This window comes from Daktulosphaira vitifoliae, unplaced genomic scaffold, assembly GCF_025091365.1.
Source record: "Daktulosphaira vitifoliae isolate Bord-2020 unplaced genomic scaffold, ASM2509136v1 Scaffold_2, whole genome shotgun sequence".
In the NCBI taxonomy this organism is placed as follows: Eukaryota; Metazoa; Arthropoda; class Insecta; order Hemiptera; family Phylloxeridae; genus Daktulosphaira; species Daktulosphaira vitifoliae.
The window spans coordinates 24,398,042-24,409,626 of NW_026099573.1; the positions used below are offsets into that span (position 1 = coordinate 24,398,042).

An 11,585-nucleotide genomic window follows, 5' to 3' on the forward strand; every position below is an offset into this window, starting at 1 on the left:
GATTTTTAATATAACTTTATTTGTTTATTAGATATAAACACTAAAAGTTCCAAATTTTTGAATTAATATACATGTATAATACACAAGGGATTACAAATAGGTAGCTAATTGGTTTTTATCCGTTACAGCTTGTTAAAGTTAAGTGATTTTAGGCCAAATTTCTATTGTCATTTTACTGTATTAAATACAGAAGTCCTTATTTTTATTTACAGTTGCATAAACCAAATTTTATTGATCAAGTTATGACAGGTAAATTAGCTATAAAAATTTACTACGCACTAAATGAGTGATAACAATAATAGATTGTAATAAACCAAAAATAAAAAGAAAGAAAATAAAAATAGAAAAATAGAGATATAGAAATGAGAAAGCGTAGGTTAAATATAAAAAGAAATTGGTAGTACTTAGTAAATTATTATAATCATTATTTATTATAAGTTTTTGTAATTTTAATGTAGATTTAATTGTCTTCAATTTTATTTAAATTAATTTTCTCATTGATTGTTTCTCTCATTAATTATTAATGGTTTATCACGCAATAGATTGTTGGAAGTTCGAAAGCATAGGTTAAATTGTACTTACTTTACGTCCTGTGTAATACAATAATATTTTAAGTAATCCAGTGTTGATTTCCGTATTAAACGCACTACGTATACGATTTACACTATATGTCATATAGTCTATATAATTTATTACAAAAAAACGACTCAAGACTTTAAATAATATGATTTAATTACACAAAGTCTAAGACTGATCTTACTTGTAAAAGATTTTAAACACTCTGTATTTTATTATAAAAACAATTTTGATTTTTTTACGTTTATTGAATAAGTATTTTTTTTAGAGAGTATATTTTTTTTTATTGAGAGATCGATACCAATATTTCTTAAATTTTCCTCTGGTCTGGCCAAAACAAGATTCAGAAATATCTATATCTATGTAAAAAATTTATCAAGGCAGAATTGTGGTGGCCCAATGTGTCCCGGTGCTAAAATAAAGCACCTTGAAAGGATGCGGCACAATAATAACCAAGACAAAAATTAAACACTGCAAATATATTCGTAAGTTTCTCTACGTTGTCTGCCGGCGCGANTTGTAAGTTTCTCTGCGTTGTCTGCCGGCGCGATGTTTAAGTCATGACATCATACGGTGTTTACAAAATGTCAAACTTTGAAAATTAAAATATGAATAATAAATTAATAAAATAATAATAATAATATATTAATTACAACTTCAATCCACGAGCAGGTAATTTTTGTGGCTGTTTTTTTTGCTTTTTTCTATATTTTTAGCTTTTGGCCGCGCGGCTCGTGCGATTTGACTGCTCTCAAAGCGGTCGTCGTCGCGCATCAGACACGGTCATAGGAATCACACCTTAAAGAATCTAACAAAAATACCGGTTGCACTGCCACCCATATTATGAAACGTAATAAATGACAATATTTTTTCTGGAAGTCAAAATCTTTAAACAATTATAAAACGTAAACGGTTGTGTCGGATAAAAAAAATTATAAGAACAAAATTGTTTGTAATTTTTTTTTCTATCATATAATCAAATCAAAAATAGTGGTTTCCATTAAAAAAAAATTATAAATAAACATTTTTATCCTTGAAGGGATAAAAAAAAAAATTTAATTCTTAATAGTTCTGAGAAAATAAGTGTCTTACCCGATTTCGATCACCCTGTATACATTTTATATATAATAATTCATTTATTTATAGGGGATTTTACTTCTATTATTTGAACACGTGCAGAATAAAGTAATATTTTTGTTTTCAATATTACGTTGTTTAAAAATAAAATACAGAATGTTAAAATAATGTATTCACCATTATAAATTAATTTCCATTTTTCAATTAATATGTTATATAAATTGAAGCATAATGTTATATTTTGATTACTCAGTAATATTAATTAAAACTCAAAATACGTATAACAGCTATTTTGTTGGTATTGAACTTTATATAAGACGACAAGCGGGTTAATGTAGCATCCTTGCACCTCGTTAAAAACCATCTATTGAAAATTTGCCATAAGTATTTTGTGCAAATTATTCATGTATTTGTATGTTTACAACTTTTCCAAACAATGGCATATTTAGGGGTAGACTGTGGCCTAGGGTGGCATTTTTTCGAATTAAAAACTAAAATCTTATTAAATTTATTATTGATTGATATATTAATTTACACATAACATAATTTAATAAATTATATTTAATTATTATATAATTAAACATAAAATGAATAAAGAAAATAAAATAAAATAAAATATATGTAACACTATATTTTTGAAAATTTAAGTATTGTTGTGTTAAAGTGTATTAATAATTTTTAATTTAACATGTATGTAATTGTAAATATATTTTTTTTAGAATTTGTGTAATTAGATTATTTTTATAATTTTGGCGAATTAGTTAAACTGAATTCACATCAAGTAAATTAAATTTACAAATTATAAATGTATGTATTAGTAATAAATTATTGTTATAAAAAATTAATATTTTAATATTAAAAATCAAGTTGTATAAATTTAATATTTAAAATATTTATTTATGTTACTACAATAAATTGCAAACAATCGTGGATTATAAACGTTCCTGGAACAATACCTAGAAGGCCGTATATCTAATAGAACAATGGAATCCGTTTGGCGAACGTGTCCGTTTAACGAAAGTATACGTTCATAGAAGGGTCATTCCATGTTATATAACCTGGAAGGTCACTTAGCACAAATTTTGAAATCCTACACTGGAAAAACATCTTCCTATGTAAAAAACTCGACTGATTTTATGGAAAAATTGCAACAAACCGACTGGGAAGATGGAGACATTTTGGTCAGCTTCGACGTAGTCTCGTTATTCACAATGATACCAGTAAAGGACATACTGAATATCATAAAAGAACAATGCAAACATGAATAAATCCTCAAGCTTTTCAAATAATATGACAATCCATGAATGTTTTAATATATTCATAATATGGACTTGGCATTACATCTTCAATCTGAAGATGAAAAAGATATTTTTGCGTATATTTATTTGAAAAATTCTTAACTTGTCAAAACGTAGTCGAAGAATCAACAATATCTATTGATGTAATTAACTTTATGAAGAAAAGTAATAGAGCTTTACCGAACTTAACCATTGCTCCTAGGATTTTTTTATGAGTCCCAATAACTTAATATACTACAGAACGCAGAATAAATACAAGAAATTAAAATTGAGTGTTGAAAATTATGTTGTTTATGGATTTTCCATAATACGCAAATTGTAAATTTTGTAAATTCTATAAGTAGCGTTAAAATAATTTCTCCAACATAAAATTTTCACCAGACGTTTTAATTGCCTAAAGGAAAGTACTATGGAAATTTGGAAAAAATGTGTTCAGTCACTTTTGTGTAATGAGATGATAAAGTTGGCTATTTTCAGCAAACCTTGCATGTTCAAGATCGTAAAACGATACAAAAAAAATTATAAATCGAATCATATATGATATCGGTTAAAAGAACATAACTAAAAGTTTCTGAAAAGAAAAAAAAAATTTTAATTAAAAAATTTTTTGTCCTTCAAATTTTGCTATTAAAATACTGCAAAATTAAAAAAATTTAAATCAAAATTTCGATGTTCAAAAAAATTCAAAATTTATAAACTTAAGAATGAAATTGAAGTACTATTTAATATGAGTATAACAGTGCTAGTTCCACAGTGATAGCTTATTTGGATGCGAAGTTATAGGCTCTAGAACATAGGCTGTTTTTTCGTGTTTTTAATTATAAAAAATCCTCTATCTGGTAAAAAAACAATAATAAAAAAAAAAAATATTATTTTTGTTGTCAATGACCTTTAAGAAGTCTATGATATAAATTTCATAAATTTCTGAACTATACTAGCACACACATTAGGTGATTTCACATGGAATGACCCAGATTGGACGATTAAAAAATCAGTTTGAATTTTCATAAAAAAAAAAACTAAATTATTTCTTTAAGAAATAATTTATATCTAATAAAATTTGAAAATTATTTGAAATAATGAATACTAATAATAAGTACTAATAATATCTAGTTTAGAAATGTCGTTAGACTGCTGTAGAAATTTAATTACAAAACATTTGAAGATAATTGTGCTACCAAAAGTTTTCTTTTAAAAAAAGTTGTTTGCGATAAATTTAAAAATAGTATTTCTGATGATATTCTCATAGTCCTAATTTGTAATAATAAAATAAATATATATTTGGTAGATAAGAAGTTATTAGATTTATCAAAACATTGTTGACTACTCTATATTCAATCAATTTTTTATTGCAGGATCAAAATTTATCATGATAATGTCTTATGTAATATTTGCTATCTTGATAACAAAATTAATTTATTCATCTACATTGTACACAATGAACTGGATCAAAGATGTACATTATTATTCTTGTTAGTTGTTTAGTTCATACAAAAATAAAATTTAATTAATTATATTATTCTTTAATAGGTTATCAAATCATTGGAATACCAGTAATTGATTTAGGTCTAGATTTTGAGTACACTGATAGTTTAATAGCGATATTTTTGTTATTGGCGGTAAAATTTAAAAGTTCATTACCAACGTTGAATATTGAAAATACTCTCTCAACATGGTATTTTAATTTAGCCATAATTTGCCTTAATGGAATAATTGTGCCGTCAATATTATCAACTATTTATTACTTTTCATTCGTATTAATCGCTTCATTAATAGCCTTAAAAGGTCAAAGAATAATTGTACTTTTTCCAAATATATTCAAAGCAATAGGTATATATACTTGCATCCATGTCGTTGTGTTATTTTTTTATCAAATGCATTGGATTCAAGCTATTACTAATACTAATTCTGACATTGTAAAGTAAGTATTTAATTAACTGTAGTAAGGTAATATTTCACATTTATGATTTTTTAATTATTTGTCCTTTTCATAATTTTAATTCTGAGTAATATTACTTTTTACACACTCTTTATTTCAGTTAAATTGTTAATTATTTTTCAGAAAAATTGGATTAATAACCTTTTACGAGTTACAATGTATATCGCCCAAAAAAGTGATTGATCTTCAAATTCACTATTTTTTAGTTCCTTTTTTGTTATATGTTCAGTATAATATGCTTTGCTTCGATTATACGGAAAAATTGAATGAAGTGGGTATTTTCAAATATTTATACTTAAAATATATGGTATAATGTAATGCATTACATTTTAGACACTAAGTGAATCAAGTAAAATTAAAGGTTCTTATATTAATTCCATATGCGTATCTTTAGATTATAAGCAAATGAAGAAAGTTATTTTATTTGGCGTACGTACAATTGGTTCTAAAGTAGCCATACTTGTAAGTAAAAAGAAATAGATTTTTTGAGTAATTTAGGACATATGAAATTTTAAATAATGAAATATTATTTAATAGATCAAATATTATTAAACAAATTATAAATATTATTATACAAATTTAAAAGATTATATGATAACTTTCTTCTTGGTAAAATTGACTTATAAAAGTTAGCTAATTACATTATTTTACAAATCGTTTGTTGATAAGATAAAGGAAATTTTCCTCTTTAAAGATACTCTGCGTGCTGGTAAAAAAACTTTGTGTTTAGTAAGAAAATATTTGATACTAAAAAATAAGTAATATTAAATGGTGTAATTATGGCAATGGCAAGTTTTTAAGTTCTAAAATTTATTTTTTTAAAATCCTATGAGGATTATGTTAAATACGATCATCATAAAATTAGAAGATATGTGACTTTGATGGATGAGTGAATGAAAAACGACCATAATGTAGGAGGAAGTATAAGTATAGCATCAATCTTGAATAAGATGAGAGAAAATAGACTTGGATGTTTGGTCATGTTATGAGGAGAGAGGAATCGGAAGCTGCAAGAACAGTTATAGAAATAAATGATAAAGGAAGAAGAGGTAAAAGAAAACAAAAAAAGATATGAGGGACGTTATTGAATACGATATGAGGACGTGTGATGTGAACGTAAATGTTGTGGGAGATCGTGTGTGTCAAGTAGAAGTTTAAGATAAGGTTGGCTGAAAACAAGTAATTGGGATAAAGGCGAGGAAAGGAAAATAAGACTTTAATGTTTAACTGTATTTTGATGCCAAAAATATTAATGGTCGGAAGCTTATAAATACTAGGTATGTTCAGAAGATAACGGGAATTTATAAATTTCGTGGGATTGGAAAGTCTGATATCAATTTTTAACTTCAATGCGAAGCTGAGAAGGTATTAATTTTACTATGATGTGTTTTTAGCTTCGATGCGAAGCTGAGAAGGTATTGGTTTTACTAAGATGTGTTTTTTTTTTTTTTTTGTGTCTGTTACCACTTTTTCTCAGCTCTCACCGAACCGATTTCTTTCAATGATACGTCAAAAGATCACAAATCGTATCTAGTCGCAGACATTACCCTCAAAAATTGAAAAAATTTCACTCGTTCCCCATAAATGGTGGAAATCTCCAAAAAAATTACAAATTTAAAAATCGCTAATTTATAAAAATGTTTTCAATTTTTTTTACTTAAAACTGCCATAACTTTTTTAAAAATGAACAAATCAATATAATTTTTTTTTATAGATGCTTGATGTCCTTACCTATCATTTGGTATATTTTTTTTATAAATTTAACCCTTTGCCAGCCCACCGGGAGGATTCAAAATGACATCTTTTTCATAAAAAATTAAGTTTTTCAACTTAACTTTTGAAAGTGTTCCGGAAATACTGAAACTTTTATATATATCTTAAATTAAACCGAATATAATATTCTTTATTATGAAAAATAAAATTTTCGGACTTTATTTTGTCTTCACGTTGAAAATGGCTACCGTATGCTATGTTGTGTTAAAATTCTCGATTTTATATTTTACATTTTTAACTTTAAAATGTTATAACTTTTTGAAAAATGTATGAATCAATACAATTTTTTATTAGAAATAATATTTATATCCTTTTTTCATTCGAAATACTTTTTTTTTAAATCGGACCATTTCTCTTAATACAGGAAGGGTTCAAAACATAAAAATGCATATAGAAAGTAAAACTTTTTCAACTTAATTTTTGAAAGTGTGTCCTGTAATACTGACACTTTTATATATATCTTAAATTAAAAATAATTTAATATACTTTATTATGGAAAAAAAAAATTTCGGACTTTATTTTGTTATCATGATTAAAATAGCTACCGTATTCAAAAATATGCTATTTTTTATGTTTAAATTCTTGGTTTTGTATTTTATTTTATTTTATTATAAAGGGGATTGAACTGATTTTCATAAATATTATATCAATCTAATTGATATAATATTTTAATCTAATTTCTGAACTATACCAGCACACACATTAGGTGATTTCAAATGGAATGACCCTATAATAGGTAATGAAACATAGTTTTTTAATATCTCGTCGACACTCAGGCTCAGTCGTGCCAACGGAAGCATTCTGGATCGTCAAGATCGAAAAAAGCTCGATAAAGAACATGAAGGTTATACTCATTATGTTCTTCGATTTTAATGATATAGTGAATCATGAATTCTTGCCACAAGGTCAATCAGTTTATATAGAGTACTACATATAAATTCAACGTCATTTGCGTAAAGCAAACCGATAGCCTATGCTATTCATCTCCTGCCTTCTTTACACACAACTATAGTAACTCAAAATGGAATATATAATAATATTTACATATTTGATTGGGCGGTTATTTGTATGAGCATGAGAATGATTGAGTTACTGTGTTTTTTGAATAAAATGATATAATGTAATTCTCTTTGGATGTATGATTACGAAGGTTTTATAAACAGATGTAAAATATAGAAAAACAAATAATATATGCACTCATTATACTTAACTTTAAACCTTATAAATGATCTGTGAAATGTAAGTTTACCTTATGATGTTGGAAGCAAGGTTGAATATAAATAAACTTCGAATTTTTTGTAGATTTGTAATGTATACCAAGCCATTTCTTGCACTTATTGAAAGATCAAAAAGTGAAGGAGTAATGAGCCGAATTAATAGTTTTTGTGTCCTTTTATATTAAATTTTTCCCATCTATATATGCAAAAAGTATCACGACTTTTTATTATTATATGTTTATTACTCGATTATTTTAATTATTACACATTATTTTACTTAAAATATATGTTTGTCATAACTAAAGAATTTATTACAGTTATTACATTAGATTTTTATGAGTGTATTTTTTGTACATATTTCTCGGAAAAGTTTAAACGATTAAAATTAATAATATTTATTTAATTTGATGACTACTAGACAATGATTTATAAACTACTGAATAATGAAAGATGTATGTATTACAATACAACAATGAGACCTATTTAGCTCAAATCTACCAATTAACTTATCAAAAAATTACTTTTAATGTAACTATTATGTTAATTTGTTTCAGATATGGAGTATAAATTATCCTGGTTGGTTCACATTACCACTTCTTCTATGGGCAACGATAAGTTGGATGCAAAAAACATCAAGAACGTACTTTATTTGTGTCATGATATATGCTATAATTTTACTATTTTTTGAATATTTCTCGACCGTAGTTGGTCAAAACTTAACAGAATTGGCAATAAACTTTGATGTTCAGACGGTTGATAATCCATTAAAATTTTCGATGGCTATGCTTATTAAAGTAAATTTTAAAAATATGTATTTATTTGTTTTCAATAATAATAAAACATCTCTGTGTGCAAAAATTTATCTCAAACGTCGTGATATTTTGCGCAAATTAATTAATTAAATTATGTTAATATGTAATAATGTTGACATTTTAACATGTTAAATACTAATAATAAAAACTATTGTAAGTTGTTATAAGTTGTCAAAATTTAAAAAAATGGAAAGTTCTAATTTAATTATAAATTGAAAAAAATGACACCTTATAGAACATTATATTTGAACGGATTATATTTGAAGAAGCTTATGAAACTTGATACATCTCGAACCCATATATGTCTCTATGATATTATATATACTTCTTATAGGATGTCTTTTAATTTATATTTTCATATTACAATTACACTTCTCATAGACTTAGTTATTGAGGTGTAATATTTTAAAACCTTTATGTGAAATCACATATTTACATCGCTGAGAAGTTACTGTAGATAATTTATTGAAATGTCAATCTGTGTTTTAGACACCCACGGATCTTTAATTTTAGTCACTTATCTTAATCGCATAGATTTAATGTCCACGTACTGCACACAGAAATGTAAATATTCTCAAATAATTATTAACATGATAGATTTTATAGTGTATACAAATTTTGTTTTGATTAAAGACATTACTGATCTTATTAATATGGATTTCGTTGTATCAAATTAAATTCTCAAACTATGAAGAAGTACGAATTAAATCATTTAATTGGATCGCTCCAATATACGATTACATAGCATGTTTAATGACTTTCATAGTAGTTATAACAATGATGGGATTTGGTTTTATAGGCCACCAAGTTCTTACCTTGATACGTTTGGGTTACATTGTGTTAGCTTTCGTATTCTTGTTTAGTTTTCAAGTAAATTTTTTAAAAATTATTACAATATAATTTTATATGGCATAATTTTTACATATTAAATGACTATTTTTAGATTTCTTTAACTTTTTGGCGGAAGACCATAACTTATTTTTGGAACATGACAATTTTTTATTCAATAGTCGTTACAACTATTATACATATTTGCCAGTTTCAAGGATTTTCTGATTTTCTAAAACACAAACTGTACATATCTCTTAAACTGTAATGAATACAAAAAAAAAAAAAATTCTTCTATTAAGTATTGATGGTTTTTGGTTATTATAGACAAAAAATCATCGGATTGAATGTGTTGACTGGTGTGGATAAATTTCGAATAATCATTCCCGTTTTTCTTTCTATTACAATCTTAATTTACTTAAATTACTACCATGAACGTTTTTTGAAAAGTACTGATATAAATAGAAAAAGAGAAACATTAGCATTAAGGATAAATACTGAAGCAATTCAAGAGTCTAAAAATATTAACATATTTGAATTAACTGTTTATTTACATTTGTTCAAAGGACTATTAGTACTGATTTTTATCTCAATTTTAACCGACGTGCGAAATATAATTACATCAAAACAAGAAAATTTTAATAACTAAATAAATTTAAAATTTTAGCCATGCTTACTAACAGCTATTTTAATGATTTTGGTATTGTTGTGGTTTTTGTTGGATTATAAAAGTATGACGAATGTAATTTTTCTTTTTGTTGTATTTATAATATTACTCCGAACGACTTATCAACTGGATTATTTTGAACATGGTAAATGGAACATAAATATAGAAGTAAATATAATACTAGTTTATACCAACAAAAGTTGTTTTGTTGTTATTGTTTTATTAGAATTTAGTACAAAATTTTAGTATAAATAATAAAAGTTATTTTATGTAGAATGATGGAAAAATTCTTAACTTGACAGAAATTATCGGTCTACAAAAATGGAGCAATGCATTCATGTTTGTTAAATCGACTTCTAACATGATCTGTACAAAAGAAATGTTTTATTTATTAAATTTTTGAATTGAAATAATTATTTTTCTAGTAATAATATTTATAATGGTTGTAAGGAAAATTATAGAAGTCCATTTGAAATTCAAATATTACCCTGAAAAAATACCGTCAGTGGTTTTTTATCATATTTCAGCTCAGCAGATGAATGATGGACTTTTAGAATGGTTGATGTGCATAATAAATGAAGGGTTTACATATTTTGGTGTTGAGGTAATAACATTTGTTTTGTTTACACGTCATAACTTTACCATAATTTATGAGTATTTGTAATAAAATATAATTTTATTGCTAGATAACTCTTATGTGGGTTGTTATACTTGTAGCTACTAACATTGATGGATTTTCAATTATTTATGTTTTATGGATTGCAATATTCGCCTATCTTGGTTATGAAAAATCATCCAAGTATTGGTCTATATTTGTTGCATTCGTGTATTTTACTATAGTGTTTAAATATTTACTGCTTTTTAAAACTTTGATTGATATTAAGTTTGGTAATGTAAAATAATATGAAGTAAGTTGATGCTTCAATACTAAAATATTTTTTCTAGATGAAAACTTATTGAATAAAATTGGACCACTTAGTAATATTCTATCTATTATAAGCGTATTGGATCATAAATCTATAATAAAAAGATTGTGTGGTGAGATGATCAGTATTAATCTACTTTTTATACATTTTTTATGTAAACAGTTAAAATTTAGGACTAGATTTTGTAGTCTACTACTTTGTTTCTCAACAGTCATTAATATTTAAGACCAAAAATAAACCTATAAATGAACTTATTGATACTAAAAGTGAAGAATTACCAGACAATTTGATGACTAAAAGGTACATCAGTTTATTTTTATTATAATTTAATTAATTTAATTTAATAATTCCCTATAATAATAGTCAAAATATATTATTGGACAAAAATACTAATTCGATTTTTTAGCTGCGATGCGAAGCTGAGAAGGTATTAATTTTACTATGATGTGTTTTTTTTTTTTTTTTTTTTTTT

The 11,585-nt window shown here is 25.3% G+C and overlaps 2 protein-coding genes across 2 annotated transcripts in view; both read left to right on the forward strand.

The window, feature by feature from the left end:
- The first annotated feature begins 210 nt into the window (after positions 1-210).
- LOC126898745 (uncharacterized) lies at positions 211-9,951 on the forward strand. The gene is made up of 8 exons (XM_050673047.1): positions 211-249; positions 4,307-4,423; positions 4,482-4,872; positions 5,014-5,161; positions 5,224-5,352; positions 8,435-8,674; positions 9,326-9,562; positions 9,636-9,951. Exons 1-8 carry the CDS (start codon positions 243-245, stop codon positions 9,786-9,788), a joined length of 1,422 nt encoding a protein of 473 aa, XP_050529004.1. The 5' UTR covers positions 211-242; the 3' UTR covers positions 9,789-9,951.
- Positions 9,952-10,174: 223 nt separating this feature from the next.
- Positions 10,175-11,585, forward strand: part of LOC126898744 (piezo-type mechanosensitive ion channel component-like) — a 13,542-nt gene continuing 12,131 nt past the window's right edge. The window contains exons 1-6 of the mRNA XM_050673046.1: positions 10,175-10,355; positions 10,462-10,555; positions 10,613-10,791; positions 10,874-11,075; positions 11,133-11,225; positions 11,287-11,413. Coding sequence (XP_050529003.1) covers positions 10,212-10,355; positions 10,462-10,555; positions 10,613-10,791; positions 10,874-11,075; positions 11,133-11,225; positions 11,287-11,413 — 839 coding nt within the window. The 5' untranslated portion in view covers positions 10,175-10,211. The remainder of the gene's footprint in view (positions 10,356-10,461; positions 10,556-10,612; positions 10,792-10,873; positions 11,076-11,132; positions 11,226-11,286; positions 11,414-11,585) is intronic.